The 19,343-nt window shown below is 48.1% G+C and overlaps 1 protein-coding gene across 6 annotated transcripts in view; it reads right to left on the reverse strand.

Annotated features, from left to right (window-relative positions):
* Window positions 1-19,343, reverse strand: part of JARID2 (jumonji and AT-rich interaction domain containing 2) — a 231,036-nt gene that overhangs the window by 107,150 nt on the left and 104,543 nt on the right. For all 6 annotated transcript variants that reach the window (XM_059880679.1, XM_002697579.7, XM_059880678.1 and 3 more), the window contains one exon: window positions 16,870-17,005. In XM_059880679.1, coding sequence (XP_059736662.1) covers window positions 16,870-17,005 — 136 coding nt within the window. The remainder of the gene's footprint in view (window positions 1-16,869; window positions 17,006-19,343) is intronic.

A 19,343-nucleotide genomic window follows, 5' to 3' on the forward strand; every position in this document is an offset into this window, starting at 1 on the left:
ACCTTCACATTATGTTTTATACATATTTAACCTTTTAATGATTTTTTAAAAGAAACGGAGACAATAATTTATTTACACCTGTAAAGTTGTTCTGTGTATTCCTCAAAGTATTTATCTTTTATACTCTAATTTTGATAAACTTGGTTTGTGACTAATAATTTTAAGTAAAAACCACAACTGTAATCCTTCTCTATTTTATAAGGTGAAATTACATCAATCACTATTAACAGTTTTCTTATATTCTTCATGGTATTTTCCTTAAAGGTATCATGTATCATACTAAAGACTAATGCTCAATATGGAACACGACTGTATTAAATATTACACAAGATTTTTAAAAATCACATTTTCAAACACTTAGGAACATGAGGAAAGAAAGTGTAACTTAAACTGTAGAGATTCCATTGCATACAGAAAACAATTTTAAACAAGTTGTGTTTAAAAAATATAAATGTCCAGAAAGCAGACCAGAGAAAATAAAACAAACTAGTAACAAAAAGCAGTATTCTCCCCCAGAGGTAATCTTCATAAATTTCTGAAATTTCCAGAGTCAAAATCAATTTCTTTAAATACAAAAGCAAAAGGAAATCTTAAGAGTTATTTAAATGGTATCACAAGAAAAATAGGACTGCTGCCATCACAGACGCAGTACCCAACCACAAGACAAGTTGATTAATGAAAACAGGCAGCTATTTTAGACATTACTTACGCGATGCTAACAGAAAACCTAGATTAAGAGGCACATAAGAACAAGAAAGGGGTTTTGGAGCCAGTGATAGACCTGCTGTATTGAAGTCAAGGACAATACAAATTTTGTGACATTAATACCATGGGCAAGGGTCTCCTGAAGCTGCCCAAAACACTAAGAGGCATCTGAAACAAATACTACTATCATTTCACTTTGCTGGAAGTGTTTCTGAAATTGAGGACACGGGGTATGTAAAAGGACTTTCAGCCAAAAACAACAACAGGAGCAGGAAGACAGAAGAAATTCACTCCTTCGCTCACCCTCTCTCCTAAGTTCACGGTCTAATTTGGTAGACTCTGGTCACAAACACACAAACATGTGGCTTTTAAAATTAACTGAAACTAGCCAGACCAGCTAGGGCTAGGTCTCAAGAGTCCTAACTGACTGGTGGCTGCCACACAGACATGAAGCTCTCCATCACCGCTGAGAGCTCCCCTGGCTAGTGCTGATCTGTAGACTTTCCATGCACTTAGTCTCGGGCCGCAGCCGCAGCCTCTGCGTCTCTGTGCTGTTCTCTGCTAGGAGCTAAGAACACAGGCCCAGCACACCCAGGGCATGGCAGACAGACGGGACTTCTTTTCAGGCGTCAAGGAGGGGAGGGGCAAACAGAGCAGCAGCCGACAAACCCCCTCCAAGGCAGCACAGATGGCTCCTGCAGGAGGGGAGAAGGGAAAACGAGGCTGGGACTACTCAAAAGCCACAAGCTTATTCAGAAAACTAAGAACTGTAGAAAAACTTTCTCTGTGCGAAACAATTGCACCAAAGGGGGATTTTTTTTTTTTTTTCATCACAAATGGTTTTAGGAGATCCTGTTGTAGCTTGAGGGTGAAAGGTCAGCAAGCATCAACTAAGAGTGTCACATGAAACGGTTCTGACTTAGGACTCAATCTTGCTACCCTCCAGGCTCTAGGCTCTGAGAGGTGTGAACCCACAGAGGACTCTGGGCTCGCCGCCTCAGTTCCTACACACACAGGAGACCTCCAGAGAGAAACCATCACCCTGCATTCTTGTGGGCCCGGAGAGATGTGGGTGGGGAAGGACACACACCCCGCCCTCCAGCACATTTCCTCCACATTACTACCTCCGATCCACACCCCTCCGAATTCTGCAAAGACCTCCAAATGTCTCAGGGCATCGAGTGAGCTGGAAGAACATGAGCCTGCCATAAACACATCCTGTCATCACCCATCGCTAAAACAGAACCGAGACAGACAAGGGGTGGCAAGGGTTTTCTTTTACTGAAGGAGGAAACCAGAGAAAGGATGACTGCTCACAGTGATACCCAGTTACTGGTAGGACCAGAATGACAGGGCCATGACAGTGCATATTACAACCAATCAACTTTGTGCCGCATCCAATATTGCTTTCAATGGCTGGAATCCAGGCATTTGGGGCTAATTTGACAGACTGCAGTGTAACATAACCTCTATCCCTTCTAAAAGGCTGCTGAAAATACAGAGCCCTAAGAGTTTTCTCCCTTGACTCTGCCCTAAGTTTAGCCTCCATCCTGGACACTCCAGTCATCTTCCCTCTGCCTGCCTTAGGTCTCTGCCCCCCAGTACAGCTGGCACAGATCCATTCTCTTCCACCTATCACGTGCCAGCTCAGAAAGAGCCCTCTCAGGCTCCTCAGAGACTACAGAATCCAGCGTTCTGTGCCCAGGTAGGGGCATTCCCCCCCATATAAACTCTCACTATTCCTACTACACAGGCTTCCCAATGGGGTTCCCAGGTGACTCACTGGTGAAGAATCCACCAGCCAAAGCAGGAGACGTAAGAGATGCAGGTTCGATCCCTGGGTTGGAGAAGATCCCCTAGAGAAGGAAAGGGCAACCCTGTCCAGTATTCTTGCCTGGAAAATCCCATGGACAGAGGAGTCTGGCGGGCTACAGTCCATGGGGTCACAAAGAGTCGGACACAACTGAGCGCACACACATACGAGGTTTCCCACCAGTGAGGAATGACCTGCTGGGGAAAGCAAAACGGGTCACTTCCTTCAAGCTTGGTCAGGGTTTCTACTCCCCAAGTTCTAGGGAGAGGTCTAATTACAGGATGCTGGCACCCAGGGAACAAAGCAAACCAATTTTAACACAGTCCCTTAAGTATGCTGTTTTATGACCCAGCTACAGCTTTTATGAGAAGTGGTTAGGTAATGTACATCTAGAACCTCAATAACAACTGCCCTTTGAATGCTTCCTTCCTGCCAGGGACTAAGGACTTTAAATAAATCATCCCATTACTCCTGAGAATATTGCCTCTGAGGAAAAAAAATTATTCCTCCACTTGACAGAGCTGGGAAACAACCGAGCAGGAGCCAAGAGAGAGTGACCAAAGCAGGTTTGCTAGTTCCTTCACCCTTGGCGGGACTGTGAGCCACCCACTCATGGACGACGGCATGACCCTCTTCTGCCAATTTCCACGAGAAAAGCTGGAGGGCTGTGGCCTCCTGGCCCAGGACTGGTGGGAGAATGAATGCCCAACAGTTCTCTCCAGGAAGTCTCTGGAGCGTGTGCGTTCGTAGCTCCAGGGCCCTGAGCTCAGACCAGGGCCGGCTCCAGCCTCAGTGTCTACCCGGGACGGCGTGGTTGTGGGGCACACTGATGTGTGATCCTCACTGGGGGCGTACCATCTGCAGATGCACTGAGCGCACCCTGCCCACCACCCACCAAGAAAACCAGTCAGTTCCTCAGCCGGAAAGCACTCTTAACTGTGAATCTGCTTCAAAAAAAGGGCTAAGAAATCGGAGGAGACTGTGGTGGTGGCCGGTACAGCCTCCCATCACTACCAAGAGTAGCCACTTGATGGCAATCTTAACCTGTTCCCTTGGAATTCTTCCATTGGGGAGACCCCAGGAGGGAGCCGAGTGTGCTGGCTGACCCTGTGGACAGGGCTGGAGAGTGTCCTTGCAGGACCTTCGTCTGCAGCGGTAGGAATGTCCAAGGCTGGATAGAGAAACTAAGCCAACGCTCTCCCGAGTGTTACTCGCCACATCACAGGCTCCTGTGGGGCCTGGCTAGACGTGATCACACAGGCTCTGCAGTCAGACCGACAACTTGGGAAGACGGAAATCTCTCCAGCCCCATGGCACGTTCGCATCGGGCTTTCCATCAACAGACTGAAGTGCGAGGCAGACAGATGGTAACAAACAGGCTAATAAATCAATGGCGAGCGCCTGCCTCTTATCTCCGCACCTTGTCCCCTGAAACCACAGGAAAAAAAGCCAAAAAGGAAAAAAGGAAACTTTCCTTAAAAGGTGCAACACTTGTTGAATAAAGCAGCCTACCACCTTCCTTCTCATTTAAATCATAAAAGAGAAGGAAAAAAAAACAAAGCAAAAAACACTACTTGCATCTTCGGCAGAAAAGGCTCTCCAGAAAAAAAAAAAAAAAGAAACACTGTAAATTGCATTCACTAGACACTTCTATTTTCAGTGGCAGGAAAATTAACATCAAAACATGGGGAGAAAGAGGAAGTATACGGGACTGTTATCAGGAACCAGCCAGCTCTCTCGGCTTGGATGACAACATGGTACCTCCCCCCCAACCCCCAAACACATACTCACTTCGACCTGGCCCTGTGCTTCCTAACTCTTGGCTTCTCGATTTATAAGGAGGGTTCAGGCAGAGAGTGGAGTGTGTGCCAATATTTTCCTCTGAGGAATTCAGAAAGTGCCAGCTGAGAAGCTTCCAGCTCACCCTTTACAACTGCAGCACTTTCCAACCGAGTTGACTGGAAAGGCCCTTTTCAAACAGCCTGGGTTGTCTAAAGTCAGGTCAAGGACTGAGTGAGACGGGGAAAGCCACTAGGGTACAGGCTGGGCAATCTGCAGCTCAGATTCTGCTGGAAACCAGCAGGCCCGCCTGCATGCCAAGACGGAATATTCTGGAATACGTCCCACTGGCATGTCACCCACCCAGATGATGTCTGAAGAGGACTCCTCAGCCCTCTAGAAGATAGGAAGCAAGGTGCATTCAGTGAGGCCCTTCACAAACACCCAATCTTTTGGGAAAGGAGGACAGCGTCAGAAACAAACGTTTCCGATGTAGAGACCTTGGGCTGCCTTCACGCATCAGAAGGCAGAGCCCTGGAAAATGGGAAGGAAGCTGCCACTTCAGACACCGCCACAAGCTGGCCTGGAGTCTCAAGCCCAGATGGCGTCCCCTGTCATCAAGACCAGGTGCCAAGCGTGACCAGGATGCCCACCTACCTGCCAAAGGGAGGCGCAGACCTGGTTAAGAAATAACCCAGAAGACAAGGGCAGGGCAGGGCAGCTGGGAAGAGGCCCTGTCCGTGTCCACACGGAGCTGATTTGTTACCTCCAAGGTGTGACTGAGCCAAGTGCACCAGTGACAGGTCAGGGGACGGTGCAGAGAGGAGGGCCCAGGTCCCAGGGCATCCGGCACGAGGAGCCCTAAAAGTTCTCCTTGGCACAAGACAGGGACAGCTTGGCTGACAGGCCAAGCTGACGCTGGTGATGTGTTGCCTGCAGAGGCGGGACTAAGGTTACAGAACAGTCCCTGTTTCCCTCATTGTCCCCAAACCTCCTGAACGAGAGAAGCTAAATCTGAGACTCTGCAGAAGGACCTTAAAGACCATGGAGAAAGCCAGAAGGATATATGAGATTTGGCAGCAGGTGAGATTAAGTAACAAATTCTAAATTAAGGGATTTGTGGCCTGTATGGTAATTTCCCTCAAAGCATATCCAGTTATCACTCTCCTGGCTTTAAATATATGCTGGACAGGACTCTATAAACATTTTATGTGGCTCAAGTAATAATAGGTTATTTTCAAAAACCAAGTTAAAAGGTCCTCTAAATCTGGGGAAGATGGGATCTAAGAAATTCACAAGCAAAGCGAAACTGCAAGCGTCCACTGTGGTCGATCTGATAGCAGTTATAAACTGCATACACACACATATCACAGGATTCAAATCATGAAACGTGTAAAGATTTAGAAAACCCACGAGGCCCTTCTCCAAGCAGTAAGAGGTGGGAGCTGTCACCGACTGACAGGAATGGACACAGGAAAACCCCTCGCGCGAGCAGATGTCCTCTGGCTGAGTGCAGCCCTATCTGGTGACCCTACGGAGCCCTCCTTTCCATACTTGCTGAGAATTTAACATACCTGGAAAGCACTGCCCTAAATTACATTTAGGGCATAACATTCAGACACATAGGATGGATAAATGTCCTACAAATAGGAATCCCCCAACTTCAAATTATCCTATGAGTTTTTTCAAACTCGAGGATAGAAGCGTCCTTTCTAGGCAGTCTCAATTGCCAGTCCCCTCCCCAGCCCTCAGAGCCCACAGAACACCTTGTCTGCCCTCTGTAAGGGCCCCGGCCTCGGAAGGCAGCTCCTGGTGCAGGTGAGCCATGCTTCAACCCCCAGTGAAGAAAAGCACTTGGACCAATCCAAGTGGTCTGACGGGAGCAACCACTCAGTAAAAACATGGTCAAGAATTCCACCCAACTGAGAGGAGCAGTGTCTTCTGAGGTCAAGCAGCCCTCAGAGTTTCCTGACTTGCCAAGAAATTGTTACAGTCTCACAAAGAGAAAAGACGGAGCAGATTACCAAGGAAATTAACTTAATCTAAAATTAAAGAACTGTCCCCATCACAAATCCCTACCAAATACAAGACTGTTACAAAACTAATGTGACTCCCCCCTAAAATCCTACTGAAACCCGAACACCCAATGTGACTACATCTGAAGACTGAGCTTGTAAAGAGGTGACGAAGGTTAAACAAGGTCATATGGGTGGGGCCCTAATCTGATTGGGCTGTGGTGTCCTTATAAAATGGGGAAGAGAAGAAACCAAAGCACTCTCTCTCTCAGCCAGGAAGCAAGGCCTCACCAAGAACTGAAGTGCCTGGAACCCTGAATCTTGGACTTCCAGCCTCCAGAACCTTAAGAATTACAGTTCTGTCTTTTTTACGCCACCCAGTCTGTGGTACTGTCTTCAGGCAGCACCAGATGACTAATACACAGACTTACACCACAGCCACAAGAAAACAGACAGAATCGGCCATCCCACCGTGCTGCTGCTGCATGTTTCTGCATCCTCACGGCCACCAGGCAGGTCATGGGGTCCTCACAAGAAATCTCACTGAAAACACACTGTACTAGCAGAGAAGGAACATGACTTACAGACGCCCCTTTGGCTTGCTTTTGGAGAAAAGCAAGGTCTTGAACGCAAGTTCCAGAATATCTTGAACTATTAACATCAAGGCTGAGTATCCTTAGACTAACAACAGTGACACAAAGGGGGCCGGTGGGGGTGCCACGAGAGAGGCCACACGGAAGGCGGTGAGAAGCAAGCTTCTCAAAGCCCACTTGGTCTGGGCATGCACGGCAGCTCAGACAAAAACTGTGATGCCGGTTTAGGGTGGGGAATCCGACTCCACTAGCGCCACCATGAGATGGTGAGCGTCGGCCGTGAGCCGGTCCGACCATGGGGTCCCTATTCAAGCTCAAAACCTCCAGGAGCTGCTCAATGGACACACGTGTGCCTCTGGCTTTGAGGCACCTTCAAGTCTCCACAGACACTGTCCAGCAGCTGGCACATTCTGGGCAAAGGTCGCAAACTCATATAAAGTCATAAAAGCTTCTAAATACAGAGACAGCCAGGCTGACAAACCACCAATTGCGAACACTCTTTAAAGAAGTAAATGAACTGGAAGGGCCATCCTCTGGGGGGATTGGAAAAGTCCTGGATCAACAGTGGAGCACTAAACACATGGGTGTATGTACATTTGGCAACTCACTGAGCTGCACACTAAGAGAGGCAATTTCACAGTGTAAAGACCGCCTCAAATTTATTTATTTTTTTAAAGGTGGGGGCAAGATCTGGATTCAGGAGTCCTGGGTTCAGATCCTGACTTAACCACTTCTCAGCTACATAGCTTTACACATGTTGCTTTCCATATATGAGGCCCACTAAACAAACCCGCAAAGTTATAATAGTAAAACACTGTTATGAGAATTAAAAGCAGTAACTTATTTCCTAAGAAAGCCCAATTTTAAATTAAAATTACCAATCAATGTATCTTGTACCTAGGCAAGCATTCAACAACTGTGGTTCAGAAAGAAAGGGTAAAGGGGTGACCCAATTCCAAGAATTATGATGATGAGACTTATAAACACATGACAATTATGAATAACTCTGCGTTGTGGTAACAAGAAACGACACGGCTTGTGATCTGGGGCGAGGGGCTTAGAGGTCAAGGTCCATGCCATTTCAAAAATGAAGTCTGGAGAACCCTGAACAGAGAGGAGCATGTCCACAATGGGACTGAGGGGTGACGGGCAGGGGGCGGGGACACAGCCAGTGTGTAGGTGAGCACTCGCTCTACAGAGCACCCAGGAGTTGTGCACACAGCAGCCATCAACACGGATGAAGATTTTCCCTTCTGGAACTCACCACCTACTACAGGGAGAGAGCTTGTAATAAACAAACAATGCAATGCCAGGCAGGGAGAGAGTCGACGCAGAAAAAACATTACAAGGTCGGGAGCTAAAGGGCAACAGGCAAAGGCACAATTTTTGTATGGCGCTTGAAGAATCTCCAGTACCAAGACCCTGACCCTCAAAGTACTTACAGTCACACAGGTATTCTAAATAGAAGCATCAGCAAGCACACAATTCCGGGGCAAGAGTACACTGCTAAACGCAGCAGGAAGGTTAGACTAGGTGAGACGGGGGTGAGGGAGAGACAGGCACGCAGGACCAGAGAGATGCTGGAGGACCACATCCGGCGTCCAGGGTAAGGATGTCTGCCTTCCACACTGAGAGATGGGGGCACAACGTGGGACATGGCACATGCCGATTCCTGCTTACAAAGAACTGGCTGCTGCCTAGAGAGAGGAAAAGGCAGAAGAGCTTCATAAAGACAGCTTTAGGGGTCTCAGCCCAAACCAGAGGTGTGTACCAGTAGCAGTGGCACAAAGTCAATTGCAGAAGATACTGTGAGCTTAGGATGAACGGGGTTGTGAAATCTGGAGGAAAGGAGAGAGAGAGAAGTACCAGAGAACTCCAAGCTTTTGATCAAAGCAACCAGAAGAATGGAATGTGCATTCACTGACTAGCAAGGCAGGAGCACGTAAGAGTGAACGGATACAGAGCTGGCTTGGTGCACCCCAAGCGCACGAGACCCACCCACGAAACAAAGTCTGGGAGGTGAACAGGCAACTAGGGTTCAGGCGAGACGCGTCATGTCAAACACGGCCAAGTGGGCGGCTACGTCACACTGACTGGTAACTGGATTTGGGCATCAGCCTTGGTAAGTGACCCGACTCTAAGGGTTCAAAAGAGAACGGGCAGGGAGAGAATATTAACGTGAATATAAGTAACAGAGGGAAAGAGACTTGGAACACTTTCTTTGGAGGAATTCTATAAAGTAATGAAAGAACACAAATGAACAGAACGAAGGAGATAAGATTATCTGAGGGCTTATTTTTAATGGGAGACACTATTAATGCAACATGCTCTGTCTATGGATGGGAATGATCTAGTAAAGAAGTAAATAAAGGACAAAGAAATGAGGAATACTGTCCAGAGTGCTGTCCTTGGGGCGATGAGAAAAGGGGACTCTGGTGCGCAGATGGAGGCGCTGACCAGACAGATTCTTAGTGGGAGGAAGAGCCTTAAAGAACATCCCAGATGGGAACAGCAGGTTCCCATCCTCTGGCCTTCAACACATCTCAAAGGTGTCTGCTCTAAGGACAGGGACAGGCAGGAAAGCACGGCGGGACTCTCTCAAACTCAGACATCACATGCTTGTGCCCCCGAGGTGACACCTGTGAGCTGTGCTCCTCCTCCTACCAGCGGGTCCAAGCCAAGAGGCCTGGGAGGTAATGGGAGCGAGCACGGAGCTTGCAGAACTGCCAGAGGCGGCAGACCTCATGCACTAGTGCCGGGAAACAGGAGCGGACGCAGTGACCCCCACAGGCACTGCCCTCATGCACTAGGGCCGGAAAACAGGAGCAGACGCAGCGACCTCCACAGCACTGCCCTCCTTCCCTCTCCGTGAAATCCTCGCACACGGCCCTGCCGACTGGGAAGCCTGGTGTCTCGCCATCATTTAAAATGGATTTCTGGTTCCGATCAGTCTTCGGCATCATTCATTCCTTCCAGTTAAGCTCACCAGCAAGGTTCAAAATTCCTCCTCTGTAAAATGAGGCGGCTGACCTCTATACCTCCAGAAGTCCCTTCCAGCTCTCACCGCCCCTAACTGCAGCCAGGCAGGCTCGCCACTGCCTTGGGGCCAGAGCAGGGCAAGCAGGCCAGCCACTACAACCTGCCACGTGCCCTGCTGAACTGACATCACTCTTCCTGGCCGGTCCTCTCCACCCTGTCCCGCCCCGCAGCCCTTGCAGCCCTCGGTTTCAAGGTTTGTCAGAATGCAACTTCTTTACGGAAGCTTTTCCCGGAAGCTCAACACTGGGTCTTTTACATCACCTGCCTCCCTGCTAGCCTGACACCAAATTGGTCACATGCACCTCTGATTTTTTAAAGCATTTTGTTGTATTTTGCTGTGCTTCACTGACACCAAGTCTCAGACATTTTTCTGTTAGAAAGCACCTCACAATTATGATGGCTTACACTTATAACTAGAAGCATTTTTTCTTTCTTTCATAAAATAATTATGCATCACTCAATGACATCTTAGATGAGATAAAATAAGCTATTCTGACTCCTCCTTCAGTTCCACTTTATTACTTACAATACCTCCTACATACTAAGAACCCTATCAAGTGTTGATCAGATGGGAGCGCTATCCAGAAATATCCCATCTGCATTACTCAGGGTCACAAACAAACTGACGACAGAACACCTACGAGAAAGAAATCACGCCTTCTCAACTGTCCCATTTTCCAAGACAGATGCAGCTTTGTTTTTAAACAAAGAATAAATGTAGGCTGTTTTCAAGACGTTTATCTGCCCTCACCGCAAGCAGCTCTCGTTTCCAAGGAGGGCCGTCAGGGGACCCAGGTGAGAAAAGTCTCAGACACTGGACTGTTAAGAGAAAGTTTAACTCACTGCCCAAGAGCACTGCTGCCCACAGAAGTTCATCTGGAAAAGCAGAAGGATCTGTGTAGTCCAACTGTGGTTTTTCCAGTAGTCATGTACGGATGTGAGTTGGACCATAAAGAAAGCTGAGTGCTGAAGAATTGATGCTTTCAAACTGTGGTGCTGGAGAAGACTCTTGAGAATCCCTTGACAAAAAGGAGATCAAACCAGTCAATCATAAAGGAAATCAACCCTGAATATTCATTGGAAGCACTGATGCTGAAGCTAAGGCTCCAACCCTTTGGTCACCTGATGCGAAGAAATGACTCATTTGAAAAGACCCTGGTGCTGGGAAATACTGAGGGCAGGAGGAGAAGGGGGAAGACTGAGGATGAGATGGATGGAATCATCAACTCGATGGACATCAACCTGAACATGAATGGGCAAACTCCAGGAGACAGTGAAGGACAGGGAAGCCCAGCGTGCTGCAGTCCGTGGGGTCACCAAGAGCCAGACATGATTTAGTGACTGAACAACAAAAACCACCACCACCAGGGAGGGAAAAATTGTTTTTCCTGTTGAAACAGGGACTATCTTGAGAAGTGCAAGATCTGAGAGCTTCAGGACAGGGGAAGGTAGACGTGCAACCACGGCATTTATTTCAAATGTGCCCAACAAGAAACTTTCATTCATCGGACAAGGTGCCCTGGCTTTGATTTTAACTCAAGTCATTTTCTCATCTCATCCTGTAAACTGAATTTGCAGGAGCTGTGCCCATGTTTCATTCCATGGACATCAGTAAACTCAGATTTTTAAGAGTCTAATGAAAACTCTACTCTTTTAAAAAAGACATAAGGGCGGTGCGGCTATAGACGGGTCCCTATCCACCCCTCTACCTGTGGTCCTCGGCTACAAATGGGCAGCTGTCGCGAGCAAGGCCAACGCCCCGTCTCCCCACATCCTCGACATGCCTGGCAGCCCTCTGCCAGTTGGCTGGTTCAACAATGATATTAATGTTACAAATCTGTATCCCTAGGTGAAGATTATTACACAAAGTAATAATGAATGTATCTGTGTGTAGGAGGGTGACTAGTCAGGAGGAATGCAGTTTTTTTATTTAATTTCCACTGACTATCAATTCAATAACGAGTGCTAATAAAGCCCAGAACCACCCTCATGTGAATAAATACTTGAACTGCCCCCTCTTCTGACTTCGCCTTGCTCATGAAAGACTTCACAGTATCTCCTTTGAAAGAAACGGCTATTTGAAAAAAAGTACTCCTACGATTTCATATTTTTGGAATCCTATCCTTACAGGAGGTCTCAAAATGACTTCTATTTATGTCAGTGGTGATTATAAGCAGGGGAGCTCAATGCAGAAAGCCAGGGTTTAAATCCTGGCTCTGTCTCAAACTAGTCGGGGAAGCAAATTGCTGATCACCCTAACGTAGTTCCCTCTACTTCTATAAAATGGTGAGTTCTGAAGATTAAATGAGCAAAACACAGGTAAAGTGCTAAAACAATAAACAACTGGCAAAGAGCAAGAATGCAATACAAGTTCCGGCTATCACAACTACTGTCGGCTTCTAAGAAAAAAGACCCAGCTTCCCTTAAATCTAGTCAAGACGCTTTAGCTGGCCAGAGGGTTTGCTGGATTTCAGATGAAATTTATAGAAAGTACATGAAATTCAAAGACAAGTAATAGCTCCCCTCCCTGATTGTGTAAATTATGTGTACTCATTACGTGTGTAGCATGTTATTATTTAAATGTCCCTAATTTCAGCCCCAGAGGGCCAAGGGCCCTCAAAGAGTGGCCGAGGCCTAGGCCGAGGCCTCTGCCAGGCTCTCTGAAGCTTTTGTCAATTTATGACTGCCGGGAAAAGTGGCACCATCTCCAGCACAGAGGACACAGAGGGCTCGCATCCAGCAGAAATCTGAGTGCTGCCTCCCCAGCAGCCTGGCTACAGCCAACAAGCTGTCACCTCGGGTGCAATTCCTACACAGACAACCCACCGGGCTGTCCCAGACTCACATGCACCACCTCCAGGAAGACCAAAAAAAAAATTCATCCCTTGTCACTTTATAGACTACAAAAGCAAAACTGATGGCAAACACAGATTTTATGACATAAAATCTTAGATAGAAGTGATGCTTCTGAACTGTGGTGCCGGAGAAGACTCTTGAGAATCCCCTGGATGGCAAGGAGATCAAACCAGTCAATCCTAAAGGAAATCAGCCCTGAATATTCATTGGAAGGATTAATGCTAAAGCTCCAATAATTTGGCCACCTGATGCGAAGAACTGACTCATTGGAAAAGACCCTGATGCTGGGAAAGACTGAGGGTGAGAGGAGAAGGGGACGACAGAGGATGAGATGGTTGGATGGCATCATTCATTGACTCGATGGACATGAGTTTGAGTAAACTTCGGGAGTTGGTGATGAACAAAGAAGCCTGGCGTGCTGCAGTCCATGGGGTTGCAGACAGTCAGACACAACTGAGCGACTGAACTGAACTACTGTCTTACGTCTGCTCAGCTTACTGTTCTACTAAACCTGCCGAAGTGGGACAGCTGAGCTCAGTCACCCAGACAAGCCGCCGTGTGTACCCTCTAAGCAGACAACAGTGCCCCCACGTTCCTCACACGAGAGGCCAGGCAGGGGGCTGCTTGTTTATCATCCTAGCATGCCCATGATTTCACGGAAGTGATGTCAATTCGTTTCCCAATTAGATAAAAATTATGTCAAGCCCATTCTGTGAACTCTAATCGTTTTAAAATTGTATTTTCCCAGGAAACTCTGGCAAGACCAGTAATTCTGAAACATCTTTGTTTAAATACAGGGGTAAAACAAAACACCATCTTTCTCATACCACTGTTGCAAGGATAAGGTGTCATTTTCTTCCATTCTGGGTTCAAAAATCAGTACTGGGTTCAAAGTTACGTGGCTTGAGCTGTAATTGCAATTCTGCTACTGCATTATAAGGAACCGTGCGCCATCAGTGAGTCATGACCACAGAAAATTCTCAAACAGCCCCCACAAGAACGTCTTCTTGCCCTTACAAATGCCACGGGTCTCAGAAGTGGACCCCACTACCCATGACCCCCATGCCATGAAGCACGAGAAAGGGAGCACAGGGGACCAGAAGCTCCCCCCACCATCCCCCCGAAACGGGGTGCAGGTACCTGCCGTCCCCTCTGTCCCATCCTGTTTCCCATCACACTTCCCAGCGAGGGCTCCGGACTAGATTGCTTCAAACTCTACCACCAGATAACCTTCTGTCACAGCTAACACTAAACTAATGCAGTTATTTCAGCTTTTGAAAGGGAATCTTGAGAAGATGGGAAACAATAAAAAGTAGTTAAAAGAAAAATGAAAAAGCATGACTACTGAGACCACTCTTCCCCCCAACCATGACCCCCAACTTCACCCGCCCACAATGAGTAATCCCAGAGAGCGCTTGCTGCGAGGCGCAGTGAGGCCCAGCTCCAGACAAGGTCACTGCACTGCACACGAATGCTGATTACACAGCACCCACTGAAGGGCATGGCAGCCCACCCCAGTGCTCCTTCTGGAGACCCATGGACAGAGGAGCCTGGCAGGTACAGGTAACAGTCCTTGGGTCGCAAAGACTCGGACACTACTGAGCGACACAGAAGCACACGTGTATACACGTTCAGAGATAACACTGCTTACAATCCTTATTACTCCCAGAGAGTCTTGGAGGCTGCCTGCTACTTCGGCTTTCTCTGAATCACACCCCTTAGGAAGAGCACCCTGAGACTCTGGGACCTACACAGAAGGACTGATTCCCATGGTAACAAGTCTAGTTTCCATGCTTTCTGTTATGTACACACATGCATGCAAAGTCACTTCAGTCCTGTCCAACTCTGTGCAACCCTATGGCTCCTCTGTCCATGGGATTTCCCAGGCAAGAATAGTGGAGTGGGTTGCTGTGTCCTTCTCCAGGTTATCTTCCCGACCCAGGGATCGAACCGGCGTCTTTTATATCCCCTGCGTTGGCAGGCAGGTTCTTTACAACTAGCGCCACCTGGGATGCTGATGCTTTCCAACAGCCCCTAAATAAGAAAGCACATTTGTTTAACATGCTAACTGCCTTTAAAGAAAAGGCTTCTTGAAACATACACAGGTTCTAAAACAGGGCAATGTGTTTACTTAGAACTGCTATCGAAACAGAGTAAGAGGAACAGCAAAAATGTGGCCCTGGAACACAGCCTGCACACACAGCAACACGAACCAGAAAAGGGCCGCTCACAGCAACTTCACAGCAGAGAGACAGAAGCCTCGGTGTCTGAGCGTTTAAAAGAAAAAGAAAGAAAACAGATAAGTCAGTCTTTATCAGAGTGAAAGGCAACAGAATTAAAGTATTTTCAATGTTCCCAATAGAGACGCATAGGCCAGCTTTTCTTAAAATTCCTTCCTCACTGTCGTCAAGCCCTGACTACGCCGATGAGAACAAGAGCTACGACTGGCCAACTAGCTGGCAGGGCTAGTCTCTTCCTGAATGCCTTATTGCAGTTTTTGTTCTTTCACCCTAATTTCACCACTAGTCCATCCCAGACACCTGGCTACCTTTCTGTACTAACAGCTGATTTCTTCCCAGTTAGTTTGATTTTTATTTATTAAAAAATTTCAAGAGCACCAAAGCATCACCACTCCCGAATAGCAGGGTGAGAGCACGCCTCGTCCCAGCGGTGAAACCCAACACCACAGTGCCATCGCTCTTCCACGACCCCAGATCCAATAAAATGCCACCCCAACTCCCTCTCCTCAAAACTTAGAGCACAACAGTATGTGTTCAGTGTCAAACAATGACAGCAAGACTGACCCCAAGCGCTCTTTAAAATGATGTGGGGATTTACTCTATTCCAGAAGTCAAGCAATGAGTGGGCTTCCTCCACTGGAGGAGATCCAGGACAAAACAGGGGTCTGAGCAGTACACTGTGGCAACAGAGCGCTCACATTGTTTTGATTACGACACATGCAGGATTCAAAAAGGGCCTTTCCCATCACCCTGGCTTGGCCTTCAGTCACACAATACCAGGAGCGGTGACAGAATACAAGTGGGAGGCATTCAGGAAGGCCACCTCAGGAAACCCTGCCATCGCCTTACGGAAAGAGAGTGCCAACAGGTCTTGTCTGGGAAGCACTGGTTCCAACGAGACGCTCCCAGACAACTCACCTCACAGCTAAGCAGGATGGAAAAAACTCCACGGCCTAAAGTCAACCTGTCACTCAGCAGCCTGGCAAGCTGCCAGGTTCCATGTGCCATGATTTTACTACTCCACCATTACAGCGAAGACGCAAAAAGAATAATAGGTTCTCCTCTTCCTCATCTCCTTACTTCAAACAAATACAAGCAGAACATGGTCAATTCACTCATGTTTAAGAAATTAACAAGAGAGGCCATGGAATGCTGCTACCACAGCCACAACCCTCGAGATAAAATATAAACAGTAACCAAATGCTTGTTCCAAAATGGTCTTCACTGGCTGATGCCATCTGAGTCACACTAACCCTGTTAAAAAGAGACATCAGACTCAGGGGCAAGTTTCCCTCCAGGCTTCAGGGATCCACTTGATAACCACCCAGGAGGAGGAACACCGGATGCACGCAACTCTGCCTGTGTTGTCTGCCTGCCGCCACGCAGGCCACCGGCCCGGGCCTTGGGAGGCTCCGAGCCAGAGAAACAGCGCGACGGGCAGCAAGCACACAGATTCACGCTGCTTCCTCTGTAAACAGCAGCCACATTTCAGCAAGATCATCCAAGCCTGCTTCTGCTCTCCTGCTTGGATAGAAAGACAGGTGCTCCCAGAAAAACCTGTATATCCAGCTCTACACACAGCCCAGCAAACAGCAGAAACCAGATCGCAGCCCTGGTCTTGTCTACAGGGCACAGACTAACGAAGGCACCTTGCCAATTATGTTATGCAGCATATAAAGGAGCAGAAAAATGAATCCATAAACCCAACCAGGGTAACTGCCGTTAGGGGCCCAGCCTGAGAAGCACAAGCCGCCGCGAGCAAGCACATCCATTTCAGAAACAAGGCCGGGCCCAGAACGGCATCCAACCCAGCAGAACCGGCAACTCACCGTTCACGGCCTTCAGGCTCCCAGGAATGCCTTCCCCGTGCTGTCTCTTCTGGGCGTTCTTGAACTCCTTCAGAGACAAATAAAGGACTTTACGTACCACCCTTTCTTCTGACCACGGAATCCCATCACTGTCATCCTGGGGAAAGAAGGAAGAACGGGGAGAGGAGCATTACTTCAAAGAAAGCAAGCAAATGTTCAAGACTCAGAATAAACTTAAAAAAAAAAAAAAAATCCCAAGCAAGTATTACATGACTGAGACCCGGTTCCGGAGGTGAGAACTACATCCAGTAGAGAGAGGGCGCTGGTCCATCCTGGAGGGCCACCCCTCAGGCTGTAACGGGACTGGAGGAGCATCTCCCTTCACACGCCCCGTGCCCAAACCCTGTCATTAACTGGTAATACTGAAGTTTTATAATCTTGGCAAAGTTTAGAAAAGAGCGTTACAGCAGCCACAACAGGAAGGGTAACGCATCACTGTACTGGAGCTCTTTAAAGTGAGCAATTGCAGAGCGCAGGCACCTCACAAACACGCGCCCCACTCTTTGGGAAATGCTGCTGTTGGGAGTGGGTGCTGCTTTCAGGGAATTTACCATTCAGTCAGAAGAAATGAAACTGGATCTGCACTGGCCTTTTAAGGGAATAAAACACACACACACACACACACACACAAAAGTGAGAGGGAAAGAGACCACTGCAGAAAAAGGGCAATGGATCTTGGTGGAATAGCAAATGGGGTGGCAGGGGGTGGTTTTTCAAAGAAGAATACAGACAGTAACAGGTCTCGAAGGTCTCATTTAAGAGTGCTGCCCCAGTCTGTTGTATCAGATCCAGTGTAAGCGCTTGAGAGAGCAGTGACCAAGACGGGGGGCGGGCTGGGAGGACGGGGGAACCAAGAACCAGCAGCCCACCCAGGGACCATTCCAGCAATTCCAAGAGCAAAGATAGAGTGCAGACTAGTGGGAGAGGGCAGGACCGGGGCCCAGTCAGGACGGAGCGGCTGCAGATGGCTGATACGGTGCGCCAACTGAGCTAACTCTTTTAGGGAACTAGCAAGAAGACTCTCAAGGTTTAAAGAGCTGCTTCCCACAGCCTGAGACCCTCACAGGTTCTCTCCTGTGGATATCTGCCTACAGTGGACATCTGATCTCCTGTGGACATCTGCTGATTTGAGTAGTCCTTATAGTCACACACCTACTTCAAGACTTCATTTTTCTAAGAGTTCAATTAAGAGATAGAAGGATTATGGGCTTCTGGGTACTTGGGGCCTTAAGCAAGTAAGTAAAACATTAACACCCCAGTGACTTCAGGAGATGGGGACGGACAGGGAAGCCTGGCATGCTGCAGTCCGTGGGGCTGCAAAGCGTCAGAAACGACGGAGCAACCGAACAACAGCAACGCGGGGTTCTGGTTCTTCAGGTTCCTTTTGTTCAAACAGGAGGCAAATATGTCAGGGTCGGGCTGGTGCTGCCGCACGCCACACCCTACAGAGCTGGTTTTCACTCCCTGCCACTGCCGGTCACTAAAGCCTCCTCCCGCGGAGATAAGGGAGGTAGATTATCCAAGATATTCTCCAGCTCGTAAATTCCTAAACTCTGCATAAACACACACTGCATGTTAGAAATCCAACCGCACAGTCTCTAAGCCCCACATAACGGAAGCTGTGCTCCTGTTAATCTTCCAGGATTTCCTAGAATGACAGTGATTCTCCATCTTCTTTAAGAAGGGGAAGAGAAGGCCTGGGAGCAAAGAGCCAGGATTTCCACCTTTCCTGGGGTGCCCTTTGTGCCTCACACCTGCTGAGACTTCCATTACCTCCAGGAAAAGAAGACACACCCTCTCCCCCCAGTGACTCTCCTGAAAGCACCAAGGTATCTACAGACCAGGGTGGTGCTCAAGTTCACACATGAAGACTGCAAGTGGCCAGCAGACGCTGCCTCCACACGACAGAAGGAGCGCACGCAGCTTCTCAACCACCACTCTGCAAGTCACCAGAGGCTGGCCAACTACATGGTTGAAAACCAGGAAAACCAAGTGCTCCGACCAGACCCCACTTGAAGAGCCCAAGGAACCAACCTGCCAAAAAGGCCAATGATTCAGCTACACAAGAGGTGAAAAGCACAATGAATTCACTCTTGGCAGCAAACAAGTCCCCTGAGTGTGCGTGAACGTGCCTCTAGCATACTGGTTTCAACTGAGTGACAGTCTCAGCCTTGGGAAGAGTCCCTGCTCATGGGCTGAAGTCCACCTTCCAGGACACAGTGAAGGCTGCCAGACAGAATGGTCTTCACCACCCCAGGTTCCTAGCCTCAGCAATTAGGTCTCCACCACAAACCAGGCCGTGATTACAAACGATTATGTCCTACATACACACAGTTTATGAACTGTAAAGCCCCAAAAATAGCTTTCAATGTAAAATTCCTATGACGATTTACTGCTTCCTCTTCAGACTACAGTCTTCATTCTGACTTCAGGCC

This window comes from Bos taurus, chromosome 23, assembly GCF_002263795.3.
Source record: "Bos taurus isolate L1 Dominette 01449 registration number 42190680 breed Hereford chromosome 23, ARS-UCD2.0, whole genome shotgun sequence".
In the NCBI taxonomy this organism is placed as follows: Eukaryota; Metazoa; Chordata; class Mammalia; order Artiodactyla; family Bovidae; genus Bos; species Bos taurus.